General features: G+C 37.5%; 1 protein-coding gene and 1 pseudogene across 1 annotated transcript in view; both read left to right on the forward strand.

Annotated features, from left to right (window-relative positions):
* The first annotated feature begins 1759 nt into the window (after nt 1-1759).
* Nucleotides 1760-9751, forward strand: LOC136279232 (alpha-actinin-4-like; annotated as a pseudogene).
* A 131-nt stretch (nt 9752-9882) lies between these two features.
* Nucleotides 9883-18709, forward strand: part of LOC131771850 (dystonin-like) — a 97640-nt gene continuing 88813 nt past the window's right edge. The window contains exons 1-12 of the mRNA XM_066162162.1: nt 9883-10003; nt 10286-10397; nt 10568-10687; nt 11399-11494; nt 12477-12545; nt 13234-13298; nt 14077-14119; nt 15285-15335; nt 16111-16185; nt 16401-16489; nt 16737-17041; nt 17543-17670. Coding sequence (XP_066018259.1) covers nt 10311-10397; nt 10568-10687; nt 11399-11494; nt 12477-12545; nt 13234-13298; nt 14077-14119; nt 15285-15335; nt 16111-16185; nt 16401-16489; nt 16737-17041; nt 17543-17670 — 1128 coding nt within the window. The 5' untranslated portion in view covers nt 9883-10003; nt 10286-10310. The remainder of the gene's footprint in view (nt 10004-10285; nt 10398-10567; nt 10688-11398; nt 11495-12476; nt 12546-13233; nt 13299-14076; nt 14120-15284; nt 15336-16110; nt 16186-16400; nt 16490-16736; nt 17042-17542; nt 17671-18709) is intronic.

Here is an 18709-nt window from a genome sequence, read left to right on the forward strand (position 1 = left end):
TATGCATAAAAAAGGAGTCGTTAATTCAGCTGTTGTAAATCTGGGGTGAAAGTGTTGAGAATTGACTGGAATGAGGATTAGAAGGCCAACAATACCTTGGGGGCCATGTCTAAAATTTTGCCCATCACGAGCCGTTCCCTTCCAAAATAGTCTCACCTCGTGGTTGCTATTTTTAATTTGAGCCTTTTTTTAACTTGAACCTTGCTTTTTTTTTTCAACTTGAACCTTGGTATTTTTTTTTTTTTAATATTTGTGGCCGACACAAAAAAATTGATCCTGTTTACCTAGGCGCTTTTGGTCACTTTATTCATGCAATGATTATCTTTGTAACATTACACAGCGCAAAACTAGTTGCCATTACTGCCCGATCATACTGCAGTTTGTCGCCGCGATCAACATTGGAGTTTACGACTCTGCTCAAAGCTGCATGTAGTTTTCCAGCAATTTCTAATTATGTGAAGTTCAACGACGCCCGAGAACAATTCGTATCTATACGCTCCGCCCACAGCTCCTACAGAAGAAACTATGTTCTAGAAAAAACTGAAGGATGAGGAGAGCTTTTAAAACTTTTTTGTGGCGATTATCGGATGTCCTGGAATGTTCAGCGAACACCTCACGCCATCGAGAGGAGTCAAACCTTGGCTCGAATTACTTATGCAAATTGCTGGCTGCATATTGAATGTACAGCCAGCCAATTTGCATAATTCTTTTTTCTAACTGTGTTGCAGACTTTTATGAATTGTGTTAGTCAGATACAGGTAATTATTTCTGAGAAACGGCAATAGAGTCGAAGTAGAACGCCATTAGAAATATTAAACAAGTAACGGAAATGTTTTCTCCCAACGAAAATTCTTGAAATACACTGTTATAAGAGCAAAAAAAAAAAAAAAAAAAAAAAAAAAAAATTTCCTCCAACTTAACCCTAAGCCAAGGCACGCAATACTAAGTAAATAAGTAAAGTCTTAATCAACACACAATGGGGATTAAAGCTTAATAGCTCGTGGGGTAGTGTGCGCCTGCCTAAGTGCTAGAAGTAAACGTTTTTTGTTGGTTACGTCCTAAATCAAGGTGATATACTGCTCTGAAATTGCGTGGAGAACACGCAGGTTCGTGAAGTTTCAACTTCGGAGAGAAACTCTAGCGAGATCTCGCGCTCTCGGCGGGAGGTCATCAATTCGTCTAGTGAACTCTTGCCTAATTTTATTTCTCCCCCGGAAGCAACAGCACCGAAACCATTTTTTTTTTTTTCATTTGTAGATCTAAGTATGGAATAGGCAAGAATGACAAGGAGGGACGCACCGTTTATCTCGCTTTTAGACAGCCATAATGTGCAGCTAGTGTAAAACGCAGAATGTGCTTTTGGATTCCTCAGACGGAGTAGGGTGTGGCTCACAGGAAGCTTTGTGGAGGGTGGGAACCAACCTTCTCGAAGTTTCCTTTTCCTACCCGCAGGGTACACGAGCCTGATGACTTGCACGCGATAAATACATCAAGAAAAGATAGGTCGGTGATTTTTATTTATCAAACTATAGTATAGAATTCTGCATTTATCTACATCGCCGATAGTCTTCCCCTCCAGCCTCTGAAACATAGCATCCTAATCAACTATCCGGTGGAGGCGAGGAGGGGGGAGGGGTAGGGGGAGGGAAGACTAAAATGAAGAAGCTGGGGAGGGAAGGAAATCGAGGGCCCTCTTCGTTGTTTCTCTCTGTCTCACCAGAAACTGAAGCACGTTAATCAAATGAGAATACAACTCTAAATGGGCTTCATTTTGGAAATCCCTCCGGTCACAGACTCCAGTGAGACAATCGGCGAAATAACGAACAATATATACATAAGGTCATGGCAAGCTGTTTCCTTAATTTTAACTCAGTATCGAATTATGTCTGCTGATATTGTGCGTTTTTGCGGTAACGGAATGTCAGCAATGATTAGAACACATCCTTCGTCGCAACGTTGTCTGGACTTCGGAATGAAGACATATCTGATGATATTATATGTCTGGTTCGTAAATTAGATCCTCAAAAAGACTGTCAAAAGTAAGAATATTTGATTTTCCGCGTCAGCAACAATTCGACAATGGATATGTTAATTATCGTTTCTGTTTTTAACCCAGAGACCCCGGAATAGTTTTATGCATTTGTTTACAAAGTTTCTACAAATAATGCACATATTTTCAAGTTGTCACGCGATGGAATTGTAACTTGATCAAAGAGATTCAAGGCAGCAAATTTCGAGCTTTGTAATCCCGGAAATAGTCACAGTTAGGTGCAGTTCAAACTCGACGACATGGCGGTCTTTCGCATCTAAAATATCTTAGGAAAGCGGACATTCCTGTGAACTTTGATGAGTTCAAGTTTTTTCAGCAAAGGACTTCGACTTCACATGAGAGTCGGTCTTCCTATATTAAATGTTTAGTCTTTCCTTTAGTACTCGTCACTGTTTACTTAGTATCCGCCTCATTACGCACGCAACACGCAACTTTTTAACATAATTACAATAAAAATACACCTATTATTTCGAAAATATAATGATATAGCAGAAGACAGGAACCATGCATTAAAAAATTTCCTTTGCATGACCGAGCCTAATTCTTGGCAAGGCTTTGAACCTGTGGCCGAAGATCGGTTCAAATCCGTCGTTACCTCTTTAAGAGAAGAAAGATCTGCTTAAGATTATATTTCACTCGTTCTTGACCCATTGAAGGCGCGACATAGGTGCGCTACAGGCAGTCCGATTTTTCTCGTGCAGGTTGGTCGCCAAGCGTGAAGTTTAAATATTCAATGTGATCGCTCAGTGGATCAAATTTACACTCGTTCTCATATCACCCATGTTTTTATTAAAGTGAATCTGTCCGAGTCCGGAATAGGTGCCGTTAAATGCAAAATCAACAGCTAAAGATTAAGTAATAAAATTGACGAGACAACCTCAAACGCGAAGGAGGGATTACGCGCCAAAAAAGAAAGTGTGTCACGCGTTTTGCGTTTGGCTCCTAATCACTTGCTTTCATACTCGCCCGGCCAATCACGATACAAACCGGCACAAAAGCAACTTTAATGAATATTCAAAGAAAGGAAAACATGGTGGCTCGTCTGTGAAGAGGCAAATTGTGCTATCTCTTCAGAATTTTAATTTAGTACCTTGGAGTTGCTTTGTTTAATCCGTTGGATCGCTACGGCAAGGTAGAGTAGAGCGCCCTGCGAGAACATACCTGTTGTTATGCTTTTGAGTGTCAGCAATGACTAACGTAAGTTCTTATAATAATTCTATTTGCATGTGGAAATTTCTGGTCTACGGATGTGATGCCAAACCCAAGATTCGACCGTGGAGCAGAACTGACTCTTTTTGGCTGAGAAGAAGATGAACTTGTTGTCACAAGATACTGCGAATTATTATGTCTAGACCAACTACTCCCATTCACGGCAGACCAAGGTCTCGCTCTGGGACTCGAAGCCCATCGAACGTTGCCGACAGAGCCGTGTGTAAAATTGCTGGTAAGCGCGCTCTTTTGCATAATTTCATCATTATTTTAAGAAGTTGGTTACCTTGAATCATATACTTGTTTACTTTGCGTTAACGTGCAGAAATCTCGAGAAGTAGATTTTCATTTAGAACTGATTGACCTTGTGCTTGGCTAACTGTCTGCTTGTTATGTTTTTGTGGAAATTTCTCTGCTGTTCAACAATGGGAAAGCTAAATTGGTATATTACCATGTCTTCAATTCACGATCGAAGCAGCGCTAAAGTACCTGTTTCGAATTAACTTTCTGGCAGCTATACTTAAAATTTGCCAACAGTTATGCTAGCGGAATAATTTTTGACGTTTAACCAGTGACATAAAGCTAAAGATAGGACAAGGTACAGAGCTGTCTGTCAATTGCTTTATTTGTCTTTGTTCGAGGATACAAATAGAAATAGTACTACTGGCAATTATTCATTAACAAATGCACGGTCAGCCGAATTCTCGAATCGTATCACATTATTTCACAGTCAGTGAGCACATGATTTCCAGTCGCAGTTGCGAGACATGCATTGTTTTTATTTTATTGTTAGTTAGAAAGCTTATTTTCTTTGATATTAAAATATTAACACTGAAAAACAAAAACAAACTTGCGCAGTCGGCTAAAGTATTAATCCAAATCAGGTGAAAGTTGTTGGAAGAAAAGACACGGATAAATTACAAGATTAATACACGTAGAAAAGTCCTTCGCCACTTTCCCATCCGGCCCAACATTTGCATAAAATTAAGAATTTATTGGGCTGTACTACATCTTATCAGAGAGGAGGTCACATCAGACAATGTTTGTCACCACACCCCAAGAATCGCTCTCATATTTCACAAATTATTTGGACTTCCAGTTGGCATAAATGCAAGAAGTGACCGACACGACTGTGAAACTTTTAATCGCATCACGCATTCATCTCAGCCATTATTAAGACGAGGCGTGCAGGCTTCATTTTGATAATATATTTTGAGAAGGCGGGATTTAAAGATAACAAGGTCTTGCATGAAAATTATCAGCATTCTTGCTCATCGGAGAAACGTCCAGTACAAATGGTACTTCGCGGCTGTGGTAGAGCTCGCATCTTGCCTTTCTTGCCAGTGTAAATGTCATCAATCGCTCTGTGACACAAAATTTGACGATCGAGAAACGAGTTTGACTGTGAAATGACTTCGAGTGAAGCAGCGAGTCTCTTGGGAGTAATCGTACTTGTCAAGGTTAATGAATAGGGCCTAAAGATTGGAGACAACAGATTTTTTAAATGGCGGACCACGAGTTGGAAGAATTGGATGAGGAAGACGACAATGTTTATGAGTTAATGATCGAGTTAAGGCGGAGCGAGCCAGGTAATTAAACCACACCATGTGTTTCGCTACTGAAGAAGAAGGGGTTCGTGCAAAATCTTGGCTTCTTGTTTTAGTAGCCTTATTGTGAATATTTTATGTACTCGACTTAGTATAGTGGTCGATTTAACACTTAAACTACCTCCTTCTCGGTCGGTCGAGAAGCTTGCTTCGCTGAAGTTGACCAATATAACGACAGAAAGGTGAAAGCGAATTCTTTAGAGTTTTTTCTTCCATCATTGCTACACTGCGGTGTTCAGGCAGGTATATTTATGCAGTAAATTAGTCCGTGTTATTACTGTTTTCATTCAAAGATAACAACTTGGATGGATAGTTAGTTTTATTAAAACTTCATTGTAAGCTTACCACTAAGATCTGCGCTAACCTTTGCTACATTTCGTCTATGTTACAGATCACAGAGATGCAGTTCAGAAGAAAACTTTCACAAAGTGGGTTAACCACATCTTCAGAAAGTAAGCTTGTCAATTTCATTCGTTCTCGATTGCGGTTCAACTGTGTGTTTAGTTGCTACTAATAATAGAACATAAGCCTTATCTGTAAGATATAGGTTACGAAATTTATGTGCGGTTTCATTAATTTTTTTTGTCAGTGTAATACATGGTGCAAAGTTTTTTCCTCTGCTGTCCCTAAGTTAAATACGGATTTCCGTCTCATCGATCATTAGAGGCCTATTGCATCTAATGATTACTTGAGTCCGTAGTTTGTATTGGAATTCACTTTACAGTGCAATGGTTATAAAGTAGAAGGTGTGCTCAAGAGGATTAAGTTAATTTACTTCTCTTGCCTTCTCGGGCATGTTGGAGTGAGCTGAAAAGATACATTACCTCAAAGGGTCTTAAGAGACCATCATGTATGGATAGGAAATTTTGCCGACTTTTTACAAATTTTACATTAAAATTTAAATGTTTATCTTTTACAAGGTGTACGTGTATCTCAGTTAGCTAATAAAAAAAATTGAAATGGTGTAGAATTCATGGTTAGCATTTAGTGACTAAACAGGAACTAGAGGTTTGACCTTTTGTTTTTAAAAAGGAGTTCCCTTTGATATTTTTTTCATCAGGCATGCAATTCAATTTTTTTTGCAGTTTGAATAAGTTAATTTCAGGCTGGCCATATAACGATGCCAAGTTTACACAGTGTGTTTTTACCCTTCTATCTCTCAAACAGAACAGCTTTAAACTGAGAGATTATATTCTGAAGTAATAATCACATTAACAAAACTACTACTAACGCTATCAGGGGCCGCATGTCCAAAAGGCAGTTTATTCATTTCTAGGATAATATTTAAAAAGTTGGTTTTTATTTTTTTTTTCAAAAACAGTATATAAGGGCTAATGATTTGTATGATTTATAAAACTGCAAGGTAAACACAGAAAAAGTTATCTTAACACCAGCTTACAAAGCTTTACACCTGCAAGAAAAATGATATACAAACCTGGAGCTTATTCCTAAAGTTGTCCCTTGAAACTCCCAAGTTCTGAATGTAAATTAGTTGTACAATTAAAAAATTTGTTGTTAGATCAAGATAACAACCTCTATGGGATAAGTTTGAGAATTCTCGTTACCAGTTTACTGGATAATGTATTGATGTTGTAAAGAGAGGTTACAAATTAATCATTTCATGATCAGGGAGTTAAAAAGGTGAATCATCCTTCAGAGCAAAATAATGTAAGCCATGCCTCTTTAACTTGATGTGATTAATACAGTATTAGGAGCTTGTTCAGGACGTTTGCTAATATTTCAATAATGCTATAATTGGTCATTGAAAGATTAGGAATGAGTAGGATCTGAATAAAATCAGACTGATGAGGATAACCACTTTCATAAGCATAAGCTTTTGCTTACAGCACATAAATCAGTAGACTCACTCAGATGCAATAGGCATTTTTGAGTCCCAAAATGGAAAAAAGATTGCTAGAGAAACACATTTTTATTAGGCTTGTTTTTAGAGAAAAGGTATTTTGACATGTTTTTTACAGATTGAATTTGTTTTACCAATTTCACAGTGTTAAATTAATTTTAGTATTTTATTATCCGTTATAATATGTATTTTTTTGGGATTAAAACTTTATAAGTAATATTATATATCTGTAAATATGCAATTTAGCCCTCTTGCTGCCTATTTATAAATTACCTATCCATTATCCACTAAGTAAGACTCTTTTTGACAAGATAACTTGATAACTGTTGCCTTTGTTAACTTGAATCTTGCCCTAACCTACTGAAATGGTTTCCTTCTCAGGTTAATGTACGGATTTTGGATCTATATGAGGAACTAAGAGATGGAACCAATCTGTTATTACTGCTAGAGCTTCTTTGTAAGATCAACTTGGTAAGTATATTAATTTTGTAAAAAGTTGTGGTTTGAGAAAATGTATGTAGTAGACCTTGGATAGACCAGATTTCTGTATTTCAGCACTGGCTAAGTTTGGTGTTTGATGTTTTGGAATACTGCACTAATGTGTGATATAAAATTACTTACATAGATACCATGAGCATCCTGTTTGGTCCAAAAACCTATCATTTATTGCACTAGTAAATGACACTTTCTATGGTATAATGCTGCAATCACCCGTTTGGGTGTGGTGAGAACACAGGAGAAGTTTGTAAATCACCAGCCCTTGAAACAAATAGTAACTGAAGTAACATTTTGAATTTCTTTGTGGCTAATTTAGTAGCCTACATACTTAGCAAGCTAAACTGATGGTGGAAAGGTCTGGTTAGGGATAGTGCACGACTTTTACGGAGTCATCTTTCACAGGAAAGTGTAAACTAAGTTTCAGAAAATTGTCCAAGAAACTTTCTCTAATGCAGTTGTAAACCCATTATTGACTAAATGTAGCATGGCATCCGGATGAATTGATAATAATCTTGGTTACTTCATATTATTTAGTGAGGATGAGCTATGGCAGATATGCGAGTTAGTTTCGCATATCTGTAGTTGTTACCATCTCTCTGCAACTGTAGATGTTTTTGTCTTGTAAAGTTTTTATGGGATTTCTTCTTTTCCTAAACTGCAAGTTTTACATGAATGTAAACTTAATGTTTTTTGTAATGAGATGATCTTTCATAATTTTCTCATTATTTTTTTTGATATTTACTATTTAGCCAAGAGAAAGAGGACAGTTAAGATTTCACAGACTTCAGAATGTTCAGACTGCTTTAGAATTTCTTCAGTCACAGCAGGTATCCTAAGTTTCAATCACATAGTGTAGAAATTAAAAACCATGGGACACTCAAGGGTGTATTTGATAGAGAAATGTTAGGATCTGTGTTGTACTGAACTGAATTACCAATTTAAAGCACATGAAATGATAAATTGTATTTATAGGTCTTGAGGATTAATTATAATCATAAGTCTTGAGGATGATTTTCTCCCTGTAAATCAGCCTATGTATCCTTAAAACAAGATGTGTGTTTGTTCAACTACATTGCATGGATCTGCATCTGCCTGCTTAGTTTGAAACTGAGCTCCAACTAAACCACAGTTTTCTTGAACACGTCAATTTCCTGCAAGTTTCCTAACCCTTTGATCCTGAAGAGTAGCAAGAATCTATTGTAGGTTCTCTTTATAATATCACCCCTGAATCGCACATCAAGTTCATTAGAATAAAGGGAATGATCACCCGGAAAAAAGAAGCTTGTGATAGTTAAACAAATTCTCCTTGTCAGAACCTTAGGAATTGATAGAGAAACAGTATAGAGAATATGCATACTGATGTTAGGGAGTAACAGGTTTGAAAGATTCTTTACCCAATGTTACCCCTCATGTCCTAAAAAGCTTAAGCTAATGAATATTTTTTTCAGGTGAAACTGGTAAACATTCGTAGTGAGGACATAGTGGATGGTAATCCCAAGCTTACCCTGGGTCTGATATGGACAATTATCTTACACTACCAGGTCAGACAATAACCATGTATTCATTTTATGTCTGTTGATTCTCTAATAGGTAAATAAATTTACTGCTGAATAATTCTGACTAGTTTCAAAATAAAAACTGTTCCACTGCCTCTTGAAAAGTAAGCTTCCCTTACTTTGTTGATAGCTTGTAGGATTCTTTTGAACATCTTAGCAGAAAATTATATTTTAGTCCAGTTCCAGACTAAATGCATGTATGTCCATGTTTCTTACAATTATTGTTATGTAATGGTTATAATTACAGATTTCAGAGGTGGAAGTTGTGGGAAAACAGGAGCAGATGACAGCTAAAGATGCTCTGTCTTCTATGGGCAAAGAAAGTAACTCAGGGGTAAGTGCTGAGATGATAAGAGCAGTTTGCAATTAACCCTTTAACTCCCAAGATCTGATTATTAATTCTCCCCTCTAGCTGCTTCCTGTTTCATTGTCAATTAGTTGCAAGAATTTGGTGTTAGATCAAGATAACAACTTCTATCTGATACATTTGATTACTCTCATTACTTGTTTCCTGAATAGTGGATGGATATTGAAGGGAGAAATTGCATGTGAATCACTTCTGGGAGTTAAAGGGTTAAGTGTCCAAAGTGGGATTTCACAGACTGATTTGGCTTTACTATGCTCCATTATTGTTCCTTAAAACACGAATTCCTTTTCCAACTAGTTAGTTATCATGAGCTGAAAAAAAGAGCAACTGCCATTCAGTTTCCATTGTGATTCTGTGCATCATACAAATTGCTTGCTTTTACTTAATCCTTTAACTCCCAGAAGTTATAAAACATGTAACTTTCCCTAAAACATTTTCTCTGATGCTGAGCTTAACATGCTGTTAACTGAGGCAAAGTGAAAAGAACATATTGTGTTTCTTTCTGTTTTCAGTTATCCTTCAGTTGATGTTGGAAACTTTACAACTTCATGGAGAGACGGGCTGGCTTTCAATGCAATTATTCAACAGATACAGGTATCTTAAATGTTTAATTTGTGTAACAAAGAGGGTTAAGTTTGATTTTTGTCTGGCACATATATTTCAGTCATAATGTGATTTGTGAATTTCTGGTCTTTAATTGAAATATCATGGACTTGTGATTGTTTTTTCCAACAACAGGCCAGATCTTGTGGGACTTCTCCAAGTTGAATAAAGCAAGCCCTGATCAAAACCTGGAGTATTCATTTCATGTGGCTGAGAAAGAACTTGGTGTTCCGAGACTCTTAGATGTGGAAGGTAAAATAAATCACTAAATTTACAGGTTCAATTTGCTATCAGGACAGTCAACCACTCAGGGTTGGTTTTGTTATGCACCAGTTTCTGGAGAAATTTGTTGGATGAATTGGTGGCAATTGCTTGTCAAATCGTCAGAATGGATTGTGGTAACTAGTGATCAGCAAATGGGTATTTTCCTGGGCAAGGGAATTACTTAAACTTTTACGTTCAATATGGATATGAATGCATTGTAAGTAAATTTCTGTATGCATGACCTTGAACCTGTTATGATTTCTGTTCTAGATCTCGCAAATACCGAACAAACCAGATGAAAAATCTATCATGGACATATGTATCTTCCTTGTATGAAGTATTTCCAAAAGAGCCAACAGTGCAAGAGTCATTGCAGGATAATGTAAGCATCCTTGTTAATAAGATGTCGAGTTCTCTATCAATTTCTTATTAATTTTTTTTAATGGGATTTGAAACCAAAAAAATGAACGAAGCTGACCAGTTAAGTATTTTTGCTTTAATCTATTCTTTATTTGAATCAAATTTAATTTCCTGTGATTTCTCCATATTCAGGAAAAGCTTTTCAAGTTTGAAGAATATTGTAACTTGGCAAAAGCTCTAGTTGTGGAGATCAACAAAGTGGAGCAAAAAATGGAGAAACAGAGATTCCCAAAGACTATCCATGGAATAAAGGTTGGAGGAAAAGTTAATTTGTGCATTTACTATCAACTAAGCATCTTTCCTTTTATTTACAACCATTTATGTTAGCGGAAAAAGGTAAATAATAACACAAAGGAAATAGAGGAGAACAAAACTCAGCATTTGTATGTTTTTGTTCACGACTTTGCTGAAGAGACATTTTTTTTTGTTATGATGTGCAGCAAAGTAGTAGGAGTTTAGGAGAATGAAATGTTTCCCCCCAGATTTTGCTTAGACAAATGTTTAAATTCACGTTCAATAGTTAAACTGTCTGCCAGCTTGAATACAATTCCTCTCGCTCTGTGGCTTTACCTCCGTAGTACAATATTGACACCCCTTCAACATAGGAATCCTGTTATTCCAAACTTCCTAGATTTTTCCCTTGATATAGAGCAAGCCACGAGAGGCTTACACCTGCTACAACCGGTGACAAAAATTGTGTGAACATTAATTTCCTAAAGCGTCCCTAAAGTTGAATGGTAAAGTTAACAAAATGCGTAAAGTTGTTGGTTGTTTTGGCAAGGATAGAGGGTGCAAAGGGGGGAAGGGATACGGGTATGATTATGAAGAGTGTCCTAGGAAATTATCAGTAATTGATCCAAATTTTGATTTACAAATTCGATGGATTTATGTATTCTGCAGCACCTCTGCTTGAAATAATCCTTTGAAAATGAACACATCTTGAATTTATTCTTTAACTTTCAGGAGCTCATTGTTGAGTATAACCGCTACCGTATAAGTGAATTTCCTGAGATGGAAGCCTCAAGACATTCCTTAAAAATGGTGTTTCGTGAACTACAGGTACAGTTAAATGTGTTTCTGAATTTTTATGGAGAATAGTTCTTTCTGTAAATATTGGATTAGATTACAGGCAATCCCCGTTGTAGAGTGTTGTCAGTCACACAAATCAAAACAGGTAATGAAAAAGTAAAGTCAGTACCAAACTCCCATGGGCGCCTACTGTCAGAGTTTGCACAACTTCTATCACCGGAAGTAATTTTTGTCACTGGCAGAGTTTTCACAGGTTCTATCACCAAGAAGTAATTTGTCTCCTTACGATATCAACATGTTGTCAAGCAGAAAGATGCGGAGAAGAAAGACAGAGCCACATTGTTTCATGTGGCTTTAAAATTCTGACAGCTAGAATCATAGGAGTATATGGCAAACATTACGGAGAATCTTAGAAAGATGAAAATAGCATGCAGCTTGAAAGAAATTCAGACAATTTAACTAAAGCAAGGGAAAAATCTGGAATCTTCTTTGGAAGGAAAGTGACCTCGGGCTTGTCTTGAACTTTGACAAATTGGCAAGAATTCTTCTTTCTTTTATAGTAACCTTTTTTTATAAGAACGTTTAGGCTGAGATTAACAAAAATTTTAAGAACGTACGAAGAACATACTCAGACTGAGAGTCAGAGAGAGTCACTTCGCTCGTTTTTTTTTTTTCTGCGAAGAGTAAATAATGGTAAAATAAATGTAAAAATGTTGTCTAGCAGGACAATTATATCACGTCAGAGGTAATCATTGGAATACTGTACTACATAACTATAAGAGCATTTTAAGAACGTTTCCTGGCGTCAATCGCGAGACGAAATAAGGGCGTTCGGCTTCAGCCTCAAAATGAGATCGCGACGTTCTTTAAAAAAAAAAATTTACGTGAGAAAGTTGTTTACCTGCTGCTAAAATCTGCTGGCCTCAAACTAAGATAGTTTTGAGCTTTAAAATTATGAAAACTTGCAATAAGCCAACTAAAGAGCTAAGTAACTTTGTTATTTATCTTCCAGGCACTGTATGGCCCTATGGCAACCTGGTTGGAGTTTCCTTATGAATGTAGTCCCAGGGAATTAGAAGTGGTAAGAAATGTTTATTTTGTAACGTTAACTGATAGAGATTTCTCTGTTGCTTACACAGATTAAATGTGACATGATTCTCAGCGGTTAATAACGCAACTTGTGCGTTTTTCTCATTGAAAACCCCTTGAATAGTAACTAGTTAAATTCGCCTTCCTATAAGAAATATTTAGAGTCAAGCCGCGCTGAATGACGGGTAAAACCACGGGGAAATGCCATGAAACAGCTCATGCTATTTCGGAATCGTCTACACTTCATCTGGTTCTAAACTAACATTTTTATTGTTCTATTTTTTTCCAACGAATTAATTGGGCGTATTCAATTACAAAGTTGTCTTCTGTTGTTGCGGAATGTTTGCATTTTTACGATATTTCGACCATTCAGTATGTTTACGTGTTTTCTACTTATGAAAAGAAACTGAACATCTTGAAAGAGTCTCTCAGTGTTCTTTGTGCGCTAAATATTTTTATTTTTTATTTAATTAAAACCTGGGTCATTTTAATCATCTCTCGGTATTGAAGATTTCCTTCGCAGCTTTTGTTTGGTCTCGTCACGCAACGTGCTCTCTCTCTATTTTAAACGGATGCGAAGGGGACTGTCACTATTTCGGACTCTCGCTTGTACAGGGCGGTGGGTGGGGAGTGTTTCTTCTCAAAATTCAAAGTCGCGACTTACATCATTTTCCTTACAGTCATGGACAAAGCTTGTAGAGACCCAAGACAACTACAACAAGTCACTAAGAATTGAGCTTACCAGGTTAGATATGTGTTTTCACTCTTCAGCTGTTAATCTGACTGAATTTAGTTAAGATGATATGCGTCCAAAGCAGTGCTCTTAGAACAATCAACAGGTCACTGAAGGCGTTGTTTTGGTGCCAACTTTTGAAAGACAAGGGCCAAAGTTCAAAAATTGGTCGCCAGTGGCACTCGGGCTCTTCTAGAGCACAGCTCAAGCGATACTCTGTAAATCGTATTCATGAAAGTGCAAAATGTGATGATTTGAAAAGAAGATGTCGCCCACAAGAATCCAGAATGATTTAAATCTGTCTTGAACGACCATCGTGTTGTCTTTTTCATTAGCGGGGCCTTGAGAATCAAAGGGTAAAGTTTACGATTAAGAGGATTACAAAGTCTCTTGATACGCATCTCCACGAAAGTGCTTGTGATCAGCTGTCATATATTCTTTCCAAATGCCTCCACCAATCACAGACAGCTTCTGGGCAAACTATGAAATCCGTGTAGAAAGTTTTCAGTTCAATCTCAGAGGATCTAAATCGACAGATGAAATGTTCCCATATATAAATTTCACCATTAATCCCGCCTAATCCCCCAGACAAAGGAATTTGGGCTGACATCAAGATAACACGCGCTAACTGATAATCCACTTTGAACTTATCACCTGTCTGCATGATAATGTATGTAAATTATTGGGAGAAGGTAGTCGCTGATTACGTGTGAAAGTCAAAAGATCGAGTCTCGAATACCTGGTTTAATTTAGGATCTTATGCCTCTGCTTGAATCCAAATATTTTACAGGCTTGAACAGATGCATCAAGTGGCAGAAAAAATCCAGAAGGAGGTCGGTATCAAACATAGCAGATACTTTCTTTATAAAGGAAAAGCTGCCCTTAACCTTTGACTGCCCGAAGGAAATGCCAAATTTTTTCAAAAATTAGAACGATGAATCATCAGACTACGTCTAATATTTAATTTTAAAAGTGTTTTCTGGGGTATGATATAAATGACACCAAAAAGTGTGAGGAGCTAACTGAAAGGACTGAAACGAGTCCAAAGTGAAAAAGGAAAAACGTTGAAATTTTTCGTTTGCCTCCTTAATCAAGGGTATACCACTAAACTATAGCGTAAATTGCAGCTCTCAGAACGTTGATTGTGGTGAGATATCACCTGGACCAAAACAGTATATGTACAAAGACAAAAAGTTCCAAAAGTTGTAGGGGTGGTAAATCAAGTTATATTGGAGGGGGCCATGATTTTATGTCTTCAATATGCAGATCTTTTACTGGCGTTTTGGTGATGAAAATTTCAGAATAAGTGATTAAATATTTATTATGTAATGTCGCTCTCGGCATTAAAGGGTTAAGTTTCTTTGCAACTCCATACAGATTGGAACTGTCTGTTATGTTTGTAAACAACGTGTTGAAAACTTTATTTGAGCGATTATACGCGACTATCGACTGATCGAAGAGCAAATTCATCGTTCTCCCTTATTTTAAACACGACAGGTAAAAATCAATTTTCAAACGGTAGCGCAATCCTTTTACCTGTTGAATTTTCAAGAAATCCAAGCAATTTTAGGTGATTATAAAAGGAGATGGTGAAGTCTGATCATCCGGGTGAGTATAGTCCTAAGAAAGACTGTTGTCGATAGTGGTGACTGACGCTTCGACAACCTGAGCGGAAGTCCTCATCATAGTCAAGTGACTCTGATGATGACTTTCGCTCAGTCACCACTACCAACAACAGTACTTCTCAGGACTACACTCGCCTGGACAATCAGACTGCACTATCGCATGTTACCCCTGGGTTCAATGAACAGGTTCAATAAAAGGAGATTACGGAGTCGTGGTAAGCTACTCTGATGGCGTGTTTGTTAACTTCGCGTTCTGAACTATTATATTTGAAAACATGCATTTTTATGCTTCCTTTGCTTTCTGAATCATAGGATCAATTTTAAAATTTAAAATATAGAAATCAATATTTTACGTGTTCCTCTCTATCACCAGGCAACTCTTGTCGACGCTTCACTCGATGACATTGAAGAAAGAATCAAATCAGTAAGTACAGAAGTAACAGCTATCTATGTTTAATCAAAACTACAACAAAATTCTCGAACGTGATTGGTTATCACCAGCCCGATTTGAACACTGATAGGACAGTGTACGCGTCATGCTTGTAATTGGATTGTGTAACAGGACAGTTTACGCGTCATGTATGTAATTGGACAGTATAACAGGACAGTTAAAGGGACAGTTAACACGTCATGCCGGTGTAAGTGGACAGAACGCGTCATTTGCGCGCGCTGTTGCCTCGCATTTCGCCGAGTTAACTGGTTTTTTTATGAAAACGTATATCTGATGTTAAGTTTCGTTCTCAAATTCTGTCATAGATTTGATGAATTGGTAACAGGATATCATGTCGTCCAATTCGGTCTGTAATCATATTCGTGATTAACAAATCGGACTCGCGTATCGCGGTAGTCCGATTTTTGTTCATCACCCGTCTGATTACAGACCGAACTGGACTCCACTCGGTCCTATTACTTTTACAAATATGAAATAATTGAGATACTAGGAGCGTCCTGATTGGTCCAAAACCTATCATTTAGTGCACTGGTAAACCTATAGCCTTCGTCACGTGATTTACAAACTTTTCTTGCGTTCTCCTAACATCCGTATTGGTTATTACGCCGGTGGTAAACTGGCAAAAAAGGCGGACTATTACTTAAATAGTTCACTCCAAGTTTTTGTTCTCCTTCACATGACTGGTTGGCGGGCTATAAGAATATTTTATTAATTGAAACGTGTATCATGTTTATTTTGTCCCTTGCAGGAAGAGGAAGTCGGTAATACCATTGATAGCGAGACACGCCGAAAGCACTTCTACCAAATTGAAAAGTCTCTTGTGGTAAGCGCCATCCTTAAGTTGTCTTTTTGCCACACAGGCACTCACACAGGCTGCATTTGGCTAATTTTAGGAAACAGAGGGTGGACGTTTGGATAGCGGGGTCATAATTGTTCCAGGAGGAAGAGATTTTGATGTATTTAATATAAAATAATTTGCAATTTCCCTGCATTATTTTGATATAGTCTGGATTGATAATATTTTTTTCATTCCTGCAGATGTTTGAGACGAGTATCAAGCACATGTTATCTGGCGTGGACATTCTTGTCGCCGGCCGCTACTCCAGAGCGGATGAAATAAGAATTAAGTGAGTCTGGGAGACTTTTTACTGAGCGATTCGCACATTCATAAGAAGATTAATTACCTACAGTTTGTTAAGAGGAAATTATACAAATTATGGCCAACTTTTACCTCAATTAATGTTAAAATATTTTCACGGATACAAGCTGACCACAGAAGTGGCAGCATTCCTGGCTTTTGATGCTGAAGAAACCGGTTAAAAAGGCTCCAGCCGTGTAGGCCACTTCACGAACATGTTTTTCCTTCCTTTTTAGAGTTCTGTCCATTGAAAGGCGCTGGTCTGAGATGAAGGATCGATTGGAAGCTCGTTCCACAAAAGTACTCACTTACCAGACTTATAGCACGACTGACGGCAAGAAAATGAAACTGGAATTACCTGTGGAGAAAACTGTGGTGTCAACGGAGGAAACAACGCCCGGCCTAGAAGACTTGGAAGAGGTCACGACAAGAAGAAAGGTCATAACCATCACAAAGAGGACCTACCGTTCCTCAGGGGGCACCCCCACAGAAACAAGGACAACTGTTGCTCGGATCATGTCCGCAGAGGGTTTGAGTGACGGTAAGAAAGAAACAGAACTATGTGGTTTGTCTTTAAAAACTTTTGCTGTCCTGATTTTTCAATCAGATGTTTTCCACACTTAAAATTATTTCCATTTCTTTTGATTCTGATTGATTCTTCTCGATTTATACCCTTGGACGCCAAAGAGTGACTGCCATTTTATTTCTCCTTCCGGTATCGCCCCCGAATCAAACGTCAAAGTCAAGAGAATAAGGGAAATGATCGCTAGCTTAAGAAGCTCTTGATTGTTTGAAAAATTCTCCTTGTTAGTTCCACATGGAATGTATTGATAAAAGTATGGAGAATATGCATACTGATAGCAGGGTGCAAATTGGGTTAATCGACCGTTGGGTTTACTTTTGATCTGGCATGACAACAGTCAATTAAAAAATCTCCTTGCAATTGATTATCAGCGCAAAGAAGTGGTCTTTTGGCGCCTAAGCTATGGAGTAAATATTTGTTTTGAGTTTGATTCTACCTATAAATTTTAATTTATCCCAGACGGAAGCGACAGTACAACCTCGACCCAGGGCCGCACACGAATGAGAATGAAGTTTGCAGAACTGGATGGAGCTGGGGATAAATCACAGCGATTGGATGCAATGTTAACTTGGATAAGAGAAACAAAGGTTCGTTCAAAAACTAACTTTGGTCGAAAACTGAATCGTGAACAGGATTAGCAAGCAATTGATAATAACGTTACTTTTGAGTTTTGGTTTTAAATGAAGTTCATATCTCCTCGGCTATTTTAATCATATATCATTTTTAGCGTGACGTCATTGTGATTTATGCAGTCCGACTGCTGGCCAAAGAATTTTAAACACAGGCTCAATCAGTTCTTAGCGTGTGGAATCCTGCCTCTTGCACCATGTTTTCATTACCGGTATTGAGTTTCGACTTCCCTATGCACTGTTATTTTTAGACATCTTGTCTAAGTTTAAATTGTCGTGGAATTTATTGTGAATCAGTTTCACCATCATGTATAGACCAAAAGCAAAACTTAAGGAGAGGGTTTTCGTTGACTTAGGTATAAAACTCATTTTGAGTTTTAGCAGACTGCCATAGATTCGATTGGAACAAACCAGGAATAGAATTCAGTGATAAATTTAGAAACTTTGTTTCTTCCCCGATCATAACTTAAACTGTGAGAAAATGTTTTTGTTTTCATAGTTTTGTGATTGTGAGAAGTGTTTCTTGTTTTTGTCATCATATGGGCAAAATTTCAAAATGAGACATGGCATAATTTATTGATAAACTCGAGCAAAGTAGAAATAGATATTTCACCTCTTTGTGGTAACCCTCAGTAGGTTGTTTATCTTCATTAAATAACACGTATCTAGCAGGTGGTAACCAGAAACTTCACATTATTTTTCCGTTTTGCATTTATTTGTTGATGTTTATTTGCCGTTCTGGCACATTCAGAGGCAGGCATAAATTTTTGCAATAAGCTCTCGCTGATATGAAGCGTTACGCAGTTGTCTTTTTTTGCGACAAAAAATTAACTTCGTCAGAAAACTGATACGTGGAACAACGCTCCTAAAATATGGCTCGATTGGATAGAAAAATGTTGTTTCGTAAATATCAGGTATTTAAAATATTGCGTTTTCAAAATGTTCTCCCTCATGTAAAATGTCAGAAAGACATTTTTTGGTGTTATTTAACCTCCCC

This window comes from Pocillopora verrucosa, chromosome 2 (genome assembly GCF_036669915.1).
Source record: "Pocillopora verrucosa isolate sample1 chromosome 2, ASM3666991v2, whole genome shotgun sequence".
Taxonomy (NCBI): domain Eukaryota; kingdom Metazoa; phylum Cnidaria; class Anthozoa; order Scleractinia; family Pocilloporidae; genus Pocillopora; species Pocillopora verrucosa.